The sequence below is a fragment of the Danio rerio genome, chromosome 19, assembly GCF_049306965.1.
Source record: "Danio rerio strain Tuebingen ecotype United States chromosome 19, GRCz12tu, whole genome shotgun sequence".
Taxonomy (NCBI): domain Eukaryota; kingdom Metazoa; phylum Chordata; class Actinopteri; order Cypriniformes; family Danionidae; genus Danio; species Danio rerio.
Genome location: NC_133194.1, coordinates 42,804,600 through 42,815,014, shown reverse-complemented (window position 1 = coordinate 42,815,014; position 10,415 = coordinate 42,804,600). Strand labels below are relative to the sequence as shown.

Here is a 10,415-nt window from a genome sequence, read left to right as displayed (position 1 = left end):
GTATCCTGGTTTGTGTATGCAGCGCTTGCTCGTCACAACATTGCCCCGCCCACATTACACGTTTCCACAGCAACATTCAACCAAAGACTAAAAAGAGAGTAAAACATGCTGAAAATGTCGGCGATGAACAGAAAATTAATTCAAAACCTCGCCGAGACTTTATGCAGACAAGTCAAACATTGTGAGTATCTACTTGCGTTTGAGATATCAGCTTTTAGTTCGTTAATAACCTGCAGCTTTATAAAGTTATAACTCTAATAACTATACTAAACAAGGTAGGTTATTTAACGTTACTAAGCTGTGGTCATACTGTAGTTAATAAAACAGAGACGGAGTGTCTGATAAGGCTGTTCAACAGTCTGCTGGGAGAGCAGGCAGAGAGAAAGACGACTATTGGAGTGGACCGGGCCAAATTCAGAAATATACTGCACCACACTTTCGGGATGACCGACGACATGATGACGGACAGAGGTAACGTTGCGTTTCTGAATGAGAACAACGACCAACAAAACAATCACAATTTGCAGTGCAGTATTTATTGCATATATACTTTCACCGGCCACTTTATTAGGTTCACCATGCAAGCATTATAATGGGGTTTAAACTTAAAGGGATAGTTCAGACCCAAAATGAATACTTCTTCTCCATCGTTTGCTCACACTCAAGTGGTTCTAAACTTTTATGAGTTTCTTTCTGTTTGGGTAAAGTTACCCTAGTTGTTAAAGTAATTACAACCTCAAGCCTATCTAAATGTGGTTATAAGTGGTTTAAGATTGTAATATATTTCACTTAAAAAACAGGGGCAAACTTAAGTCATATGGGGGGCTCTAAGCAAAGGTATGGGGCCCCATTGAAACAAAACATTCTCTTTCTTTATAGATATTTTTCCTCTATAGATTTATTTATTATTAGTATTATTATTTTGGTAAATAAACAGCATGTTTAAACTAAATATAATCTAAATATAAATATATCTTGGACCTGTTACCAAAGATGCAACAGCAAAAACACACAGCACTGTCTATCATTTTTCAAGCTCTATAGTAGTAATCTTTTCACCATTATCTAAATAATAGCTGTTTGTGAATCAGTGGAAATTTTCTTTTGTTTGAAGACACTTCTTAACAAGCTAACGAACATTCCATTATTGATGGGGCCCCCATATTAGAAAAGAAGCAATAATGTTAAAATCTTAATGGTTATACACAGAAAAAAATGATAAAATAGCTATATGATTAATATAAGGTTCTTGGCATTGGTCGGACCCCCTAATTCCCTGAGGCCCTAAGCAGCTACTTGCCTTGCATATTTGTTAAGTCCACCCCTGCTTGAAAGTAACTTAACCCAACAATGGCCATTGACATTCAGAGTAGGAACAAAAGTACTATGGAGTCAGTGGCCGTTTTTTTTCCACTATATATACCAGGGGTGGCCAACCCTGTTCCTGGAGAGCCACCATCCTGCACATTTCAGTTGCAACCCATATCAAACACACCTACCTGTAATTATCACGTGGTGTTCAGGTCCTAATTAATTGGTTCAGGTATGTTTGATATGGGTAGCAACTGAAATCTGCAGGAAGGTGGCTCTCCAGGAACACGGTTGGCCACCCCTGATATATACCATTGTTTTCAATGAAATTTAAACAAGTGGAAATCGAGTAAATGATTGCTGAACTTACGTTTTTTTAAGGTGATGTATCTATTTTACCATCTCTGGCTTCAAAATTGCTTTAATTCTTCATGGCACAGATTTGAGTAGGTGCGGAAAATATTCCATGTTTTAGTCCATTTTAATAAAAGAACCTGCAGCTTTCATATCCTTGATGCAAATCTCCCATTCCAGTGCTGTATTGAACTGAGATCTGGTGACTGTGGAGCCATTTAAGTGACCATGTTCAAGAAACCGGGCGAAGTAGGCAGTGCTGTCGCCTCACAGCAAGAAGGTCGCTGGGTCACTGGTTCGATCCTCAGCTCAGTTGACGTTTCTGTGTGGAGTTTGCATGTTCTCCCTGCATTTGTGTGGTTTTCCTCTGGGTGCTCCTGTTTCCCCCACAGTCCAAAGACATGCGGTACAGGTGAATTGGGTAGGCTAAATTGTCCTAAGTGCATGAGTGTTTATGTGTGTGGATGTTTCCCAGAGATGGGTTGCGTCTGGAAGGGCATCCGCTGTGTAAAAACGTGCTGGATAAGTTGTCGGTTCATTCCGCTGTGGCGACCCCGGATTAATAAAGGGACTAAGCCGACAAGAAAACGAATGAATGAATGTTCAAGAAACCACTTTGTGTTTTGTAACCTGTATACATACATCTAAGTTTAGTAAGGGGTGACGCAGTGGCGCGGTAGGTAGTGCTGTTGCCTCACAGCAACAAGGTCGCTGGTTCGAGCCTTGACTGGGTCAGTTGCTGTTTCTGTGTGGAGTTTGCAGGTTTTTCCATTGCACTGATTTCCATTGTAGTTGTTTTTATAACTATGATGTCAATTGCAATTGGTTTCCAACATTTTTCAAAATATTTTCTTTTGGGTTCAACAGAAAAATAAAATCATATAGGTCTGGAAATACTTAAGAGTGAGTAAATTAAGTTTGGGTGAACTATTAGCCTTTAATGCATTAAGATACATCTTGCTGATTATTAGTTATTTACATTAAAAAAAATCACACCTAATAAAGTGGCCAATGAGTAAATACATATATGTTTCAGAGTCAAGAAGATATCACTCACTATACTTTTAATCTCTTGTGCACTCAGTTTGTCGTGTCATTGACAAGGACAACGATGGCTACTTAAGCGTTAAAGAGTGGGTTGAGGCTCTGTCTGTCTTTCTAAGAGGCACACTGGATGAAAAAATGAAATGTGAGCTCTTTACATTATAATCTCATACATGTTCCATACATTGTGCTATTTGATATATAATATACAATAGACTGTTTTGAGGTGTATGACCTGAACGGGGATGGATACATCTCACGTGAGGAGATGTTTCAGATGCTGAAAGACAGCCTCATCAGGCAGCCCACCGAAGAGGATCCTGATGAGGGGATTAAGGATATTGTGGAGATTGCCTTGAAAAAAATGGTACGTGTCAGAACATTTATCTGAAATATTATGGGGTTTTATTTTCTTCATCTGTTAAGATGCTTTGGCACAATCTGTTGTAAAACGCACTATAGAAATAAACATAAATTGAATTAAATATGGAATATTTCTCCATTGTTAAAGGGACACTTCACCCCATAATGAAATTTCTGTCAAAATTTACTTTTCCAAACCTGTTTGAGATCATTTTTTCTATGAAATACAAAAGGTATTTGGTCCCCATTGAGTACAATAGTATTTTTCCCAATAGAAATTAGGAGGATTTAAGAGTTTTTTGGTTGTTATTGTTGAGTGAACTGCACTTTTATTGCATTGCCAATATTTTTCCTGTATCAGGATTATGACCATGATGGAAGAGTTTCTTATGCTGATTTTGAGAAGACGGTCATGGATGAAAACCTTTTACTAGAAGCTTTTGGAAACTGCCTTCCTGATGCAAAGGTAAACAAGCAACATTGTGTGTGCATGTATTGTTTTTAAAGGACATGCTCTTTAATAATCTGTGCATTAATCCGGCAGAGTGTACTAGCATTTGAGCAACAGGCATTCCAGAAACACGAACACTGCAAAGAATAACCGGATTTTGAGGGAAAACAACAAATTGTCAAACAATATTTGATGCTGAAACTCAATAAATAACCAAAACACTGTTCATTGCAAGACATTTATTGTCTTCTTAAATTCTTCTGCGTGGTTTTGGTGTAGTGTGCTTTGCTAGAACAGGTTTAGCCTCTGGAACAGATGCTGCCTGTAAAAAGAAAATATGAAATTATTGCATCAATATATTATGAAATATAGCACCTAATGTACATAATAAACATGATAGTTCATCCCAAACTGAGCATTCAGATATTATACACCCACTCTGGTGTTGTTCTAATGACTTACACACGTCTTTCTAATTTGTACAAAAAAAAGGTTACAATTTTTATTATAAAAATATATATATTTTTAACATATCATCAGAATTCTTTGAATCTATGCTATGTGCCACATGGGATGAATTAATTCTATGACACTTTTTCATTCTGTGTTATATAAACCAATATAAGCAGGACAGTTTTGAAAATGTCTCCTTTTGTTGTCCAAAACACATCGACGGGCATTATAAGGGTTAGTTCACCCAAAACTTCTGTCATAATTCACTCACCCTTGACTTATTCCAAACTAGTTTGAGTTTGTTTTGTAGAACACAAATTTTGAAGAATGTTGGAAGCCTGCAACCATTGACTTCCATATTTATTTTTCCGACTGTGAATGTCAAAGGTCGCACATTTTCAACTTTCCTTAAAATGTCTGCTTTTATGTTCAACAGAACTTGTTTAGAACAAGTAGGTAATAATTACAACAATTTTCATTTTTTGGTGTACTTTCTCTTTAAAACACCACCAGGTGAGGGAAAACAGGAAAGTATTCATGTCGCTTTTCTTTTTCCACATTTTTTTAAGTTACAGCCTTATTCCAAAATTGATTCAATTAAGTTATTTCCTTAAAATTCTACACACAATACCCCATAATGACAATGTGATTTTTTTTAATTGTTGCAAATTTATTAAAAATAAAAAACCTGAAAATAAAATCACATGTACAGAAGTATTCACAGCCTTTGCTCAATACTTTGTTGATGCACCTTTGGCAGCAATTACAGCCTCAAGTCTTTTTGAAGATGATGCCACAAGCTTGGCACACCTGTCTTTTGGAATTTTTGCCCATTCCTTGTCGCAGTACCTCTCAAGCTCAAACAGGTTGGATGGGAAGCAACAGTGTACAGCTATTTTCAGATCTCTCCAGAAATGTTCAATAGGATTTAGGTCTGGGCTCTGGCTGAGCCACTCAAGGACATTTACCGAGTTATTGTGAAGCCACTCCATTGATATTTTGGCATTGTGTTTTAGGCCATTGTCCTGCTGGAAAATGAACTGTCGCCCCAGTCTGAGGTCAAGAGCTCTCTGAAGCAGGTTTTCATTCAGGATGTCTCTGTACATTGCTGCATTCTTCTTTCCCTCTATCATGACAAGTCTGCCATTGTCTGACAAAACATTGGCACTGCATGATGCAGCTGCCACCATGCTTCACTGTAGGTATGGTATTAACCTGGTGATGAGCGGTGCCTGGTTTTCTCCAAATGTAACACCTGGCATTCACTCTAAAGAATTGTATTCTCATCATAGGTCTTCTTCCCCGATCACTCAGCTTAGATGGCTGGTCAGCTCTAGGAAGAGTCTTGGTGGTTTCAAACATCTTCCATTTACGGATGATGGAGGCCACTGTGCTCATTGGAACTTTCAGAGGAGCAGAAATATTTCTGTAACCTTCCCCAGCCCTGTGCCTCAAGACAATCCTGTCTTAGAGGTCTACAGACAATTTCTTTGTCTTCATGCTTGGTTTGTGCTTTGACATGCACTGTCAACCCTGGGACCTTATATAGACAGGTGTTTGCCTTTTCAAATCATGTCCAATCACCTGAATTTACCACAGGTCAACTCCAATTAAGCTGCTGAAAAATATTAAGAATGATCAGTGGAAACAGAATGTACCTGAGCTCAATTTAGAGCGTCACAGCAAAGGCTGTGAATACTGATGAACATCTGATTTTTCAGGTTTTTTATTTTTAATAAATTTGCAACAATTATAAAAAACTCTTTGAAACTATTTTGAAAAAAAACTTTTTTTTTCACATTGTCATGATGGGGTATTGTGTGTAGAACTTTGAGGAAATAAATTAATTTCATAAATTTTGGAATAAGGCTGTAACATAAAGAAATGTGGAAAAAGTAAAGCGCTAAGAATACTTTCCTGATGCACTGTAATAGGTGAATCTTAAAATTGGGTTAACAATCCCAATATTGTTGAAAGTAATAAGAAAACTAACCTTGGTCATGGTGTTACGGATCAAATTGGCGGTAACATTTAACGAAGAATCTTCCATGTCCAACTTGGGCAGCTCTGGTAATTTTGGACCAATCAGAACCCCCGTTTTATCTGCTTCTTTCAAAAAGAAGGTTTGTTCATCTAGTTTCCTTTTTCTGCTCTCTAAATGTGTAGTCCTTGGCATAAATCTAATAGACGGAGTGGAAATCTTCTGTTTTTGCCTCAAATCTCCCTCTTTAACACCTGAAGATGAGGAAGACTCACTCTGCGTTGAGGTTTTTTGTACAGGAGGGATGAAATTATGCAGAGAGCCCATTTTATCCTCTGTCGTTTCATTGGTCCACTGTAATTGTGATGGCTGGGTAAAATGATTTTGAAGTCTATAAGAAATATCTGCTGTTGGAGGCAAAGGCAACAGAGGAAATCCCATATAGTCAGAATTTACGTTCTCCCTTCTGGCTTCTTCAGGGTTTTTCTGCATTTTAGGAGCTTCAGCTGTTCGTGTGTCTGTGCTTGATGATGACTCTGTGTTTACTTCCGCTTGCTGACTGTGTAGTTGTGCTGAAAACAAAATAAGCATATGATAGTTGTTAGACTTTCTACACATGCAATTTATTTAGAGAGAATACCAATGCATTACCATACCTGCATTTCGGCTTGCCCAGTTAACATATCTCCTTCTGTCTTGTAATTTCTGCTTTGTTTCCTCCACGGTTTCATACTCAGGAGCATAGCAGACATGCAGCTGACCCCCGAAGAAGCTCTTTTCATCTGTGTGCCTTTTAGCTGCCCTGTAAAAAAATAAATTAATTAATTAATTTAAAAAAAAAAAAAAATTATATATATATATATATATATATATATATATATATATATATATATATATATATATATATATATATATATATATATATAGCATGGCAATATCCACTCACTGGCCATTTTGCTAGGTACACCTGTCCAACTGCTCGTAAACACCAATTTCTATGCAGCCAATTACATGAAAGCAACTCAATTCATTTATGCATGTACATGGTCGAGACAATCTGCTCCAGTTCAAACATGAAAGCATGGATCCATCCTATCTGCTCAATGACATGCTATCATGTCAATATGGACCAAAATTAATGAGGAATATTTCCAGCTCCTTGTTAAATCCATGCCAGAAAGGATAAAAGCAGTTCTGAGGTCAAACCCGGTACTAGTAAGGTGTACCTAATAAAGTGGCCGGTGAGTGGATGTCATTCAGTGTAACAATAGTTTATAAGAAAAACAATTTTTGTCAGGCATATTTTTAAAAATCCCAGTACAGCTATTTTTACTTTGACACTATCCTAAAAATATATAGTTTTATTAAAATATAATTAAAATAACTACGATTACTTAATTCCATATATTTGAAATAATTATTCTTTGATTTTTGCTTTGGTTTAGAGGGGAAAAAATATGTAAAAAAGTATTTATAGAATTATCAGCAATAAATACTCTTTATAATATTCTTAAAATGTTTAATGGCAGTAAAGAGATTTACAGTGTTATTAAAGAGAAAGAGACACTAAAGAACATTAAAGAATCTTGAACAAAAAAAAAAAAAACCCTTAGATGTTTTGGATGTTAAGTTGTGCAACTTTACAACATTGATAATAATTAGAAATTATATACTGCACAACAAATCAGCAAATTAATTATTTCCGAAGAGTCATGTGACAATAACCATGTATAAATGCGAGTACCAAGCATGAAAATTACCCTTCATCCTCAACACAATACATTACACTTTTAAACAAGATAGAAAATGTGACAATGTAATAATACATCCGATTGTTGATGCTTTGTTTTTAGTTAAAAAAATATTAGCTGACTTGGTGAGCATAAGATGCTTCTTTCAAAATCATTTTCAAAATGGAAGACTCCAAACAATTGTATGGTAGTGTGTGTACTGTATATAGTTTTCTATATGTGTTTATTTAATATTTTAATAATGAATCATAATGTTTTAAGTCACATTTTGTGGAACCTACAAAGACAGTTCACTCCAAAATAAAAATAGACATCATTTACTCACCCGTTACATGTCACAAACATCGTCTGAGCTGAACACAAACGATATTTTAAAGAAAGCTTGAAGCCGGTAACCATTGACTTCAATACTATTTATTTGTCCTACTATGCAAGTTGATGGTTACTGGATTCCAGATTTCAAAATATCTTCCTTTGTGTTTCAAACCACTTGAGGGTGAATAAATTGTTATTGTTACAGTATTTGAGTCAACTATCCCTTTAACTAAAAGTGAATGCGACTCTGCAGTGCACCAACATGGTACATTGAGGTAAGGATGGTTTTAGATTCACACATTCTTTCAATGACAACTTGTGACATGCTCCCTATATTGTTTACCATGGTACTTTTAATATTGGGTTTGAAATCACATGCAAGTATGACTTCAAATCAGCATTACCACTATTTATTTGACTGTGAACAATGTTGAACTTTGATAGTCACTAGCTGCTAATTTGATTCACTATTAAGAATATGCAAAGAATACTTTTCTGAAATTATATCATCAACAAGAAAAATATGGCACAATATATAATATATGGCACAGACTCGCATGGGACATGATTTAATCAGCCTTTTCTTACCGTGCACTCGTCAACTTCTGGAACTGAATTAAGTAAACCTCAGTGAACTCTTCTGCTGGGTATTCATCCAGTGGCCTGTACTCCTCGATCACTCCATACAGAGCAAACAGCTGCACCAGCTCAGCCATCACTCCAATAGCGGGCACTCCTTGAACTAGTAAATACCGAGACTCCAGGTTGATGGTGTACACCTAAAATTAGCGATTCAGCCATTATTTTTATAAGCAGAGATTCAGTTCTTGTGAGAGAGACCTTAAAGACAACATGACTGCTTACATTGACGCTGCACAATTCGATGAGATAAAGGCATTTATAAAATAAACCGACCTTAACAGCTTTGAGGCGTCTTCCTTCTCTGTATTTTGGTCGCGTTTGGGCAACATTTTGCTGCTCGTGATGTTTATACACTTTTTGTGTGTCCCACACAGAGGAACTAGCAACTGACCCGTCCATCACTGTGGAAATCAGCGACGAAAAAAAACAGGCTTTCAAAATAAAAGTTCCAATTAGAAAAAATAAATAAAAGCCCGCTTTCCCAAAAGGATGCTAATAAAAATAATATTAAGAAGAATAATGATGATGGTGATAAAAAAATATTATAATGATAATGACGATGATAATTATAATAATAATTCATTTACACATCCAAATTATGATAAACACTTCTAACAAAATAAAATAAATATCAAAAAGATTTGGACAAAAGTCAAAATTGTAAGATGCTAACTCGCAGAAAATGTCGCAACTATTATAAATGCAGACGAATTAATTATAAACTATATTATAAATTTATTTTAAGTTTTTAACGTTTAAAACAAGCTTCTTTTTTTACCCATTTAAAGGGTTAGTTCACTCAAAACCGAAAATTCTGTCATTATTTACTAGGTTGTTGACTTGTTCCAAACCATTTTGATTTACTTTCTTCTTAACACAAATTAGGATTTTTAAAAATACATATAATACAAAACTTCCATATAATTATTTTCAGCATTCTTCAAAACATCTCTTGTGTTCAGCAGAATAAAGAAACTCAGAAAAGCTTGGAACCACCTGAACCTCTGAGTAAATAGTGAGCCCATTTGATTTTTTGGGGTGAACTCAATATATTACTATAAATTACTAGTAGGCCTATTTAATGTGGGAGATCATTATAAAAATTATTAGAAAATTAAGCAAATATATACTATTCAGTTGCTGGAGTAAAAGATTAACAGTGTTTTACATTTATTAAATGTAAAAAGATTTGTACATTACATTGATATAATGATGTAGGCTATTAGCCTATCCTGTACATTAGCTATATTTCATTCATTATGCATCCATTAAATAAATTAAACCTGTCCAAATTAGATCGTTTAAAATGTTTGAGCAAACGAGAATCTGCTATGTTGACTTTGTCAGATAAATAATGACTGATCATCTATGATGACTGATGGAAAACTGTTCAGTGTATTATATTGAATGGTGATTATTCCCCATTCGCCCGTCTTGATCGCTATATTTGTGAAATGGTATGCCTATGCATTATTGTTTACAGTGTTTGCCTATACAATACATATTAACAATAACCTTATGTGTAAAATATATTGATGATGTCCGAGAAGAGGTTAATAACATTAACACCCGTCTAACTTAGATCGTGTGTGCCTGAAACGTGTGTATATCTGCAGCTGGATAAGTTTTAACCCCAAAACACACACATATTAAATAAATGAATAACGTATACATACATTTTGCGGGGCTACTCATATTTCATTTAATAAATATTAATACTAACACACGGACATGTTTGCACAGTATTGCT

At 35.5% G+C, this 10,415-nt stretch overlaps 2 protein-coding genes across 2 annotated transcripts; one reads left to right on the top strand and one right to left on the bottom strand.

Moving 5' to 3' along the window:
* The first annotated feature begins 70 nt into the window (after positions 1 to 70).
* clxn (calaxin) lies at positions 71 to 3,744 on the top strand. The gene is made up of 6 exons (NM_001044860.1): positions 71 to 181; positions 316 to 471; positions 2,750 to 2,854; positions 2,925 to 3,076; positions 3,434 to 3,538; positions 3,617 to 3,744. Exons 1-6 carry the CDS (start codon positions 106 to 108, stop codon positions 3,671 to 3,673), a joined length of 651 nt encoding a protein of 216 aa, NP_001038325.1. The 5' UTR covers positions 71 to 105; the 3' UTR covers positions 3,674 to 3,744.
* On the bottom strand, positions 3,743 to 9,141 carry rbm48 (RNA binding motif protein 48). The gene is made up of 5 exons (NM_205604.2): positions 8,939 to 9,141; positions 8,612 to 8,802; positions 6,614 to 6,759; positions 5,970 to 6,529; positions 3,743 to 3,845 (listed from the first exon to the last, which is right to left on the bottom strand). Exons 1-5 carry the CDS (start codon positions 9,062 to 9,064, stop codon positions 3,774 to 3,776), a joined length of 1,095 nt encoding a protein of 364 aa, NP_991167.2. The 5' UTR covers positions 9,065 to 9,141; the 3' UTR covers positions 3,743 to 3,773.
* Positions 9,142 to 10,415: the final 1,274 nt, after the last annotated feature.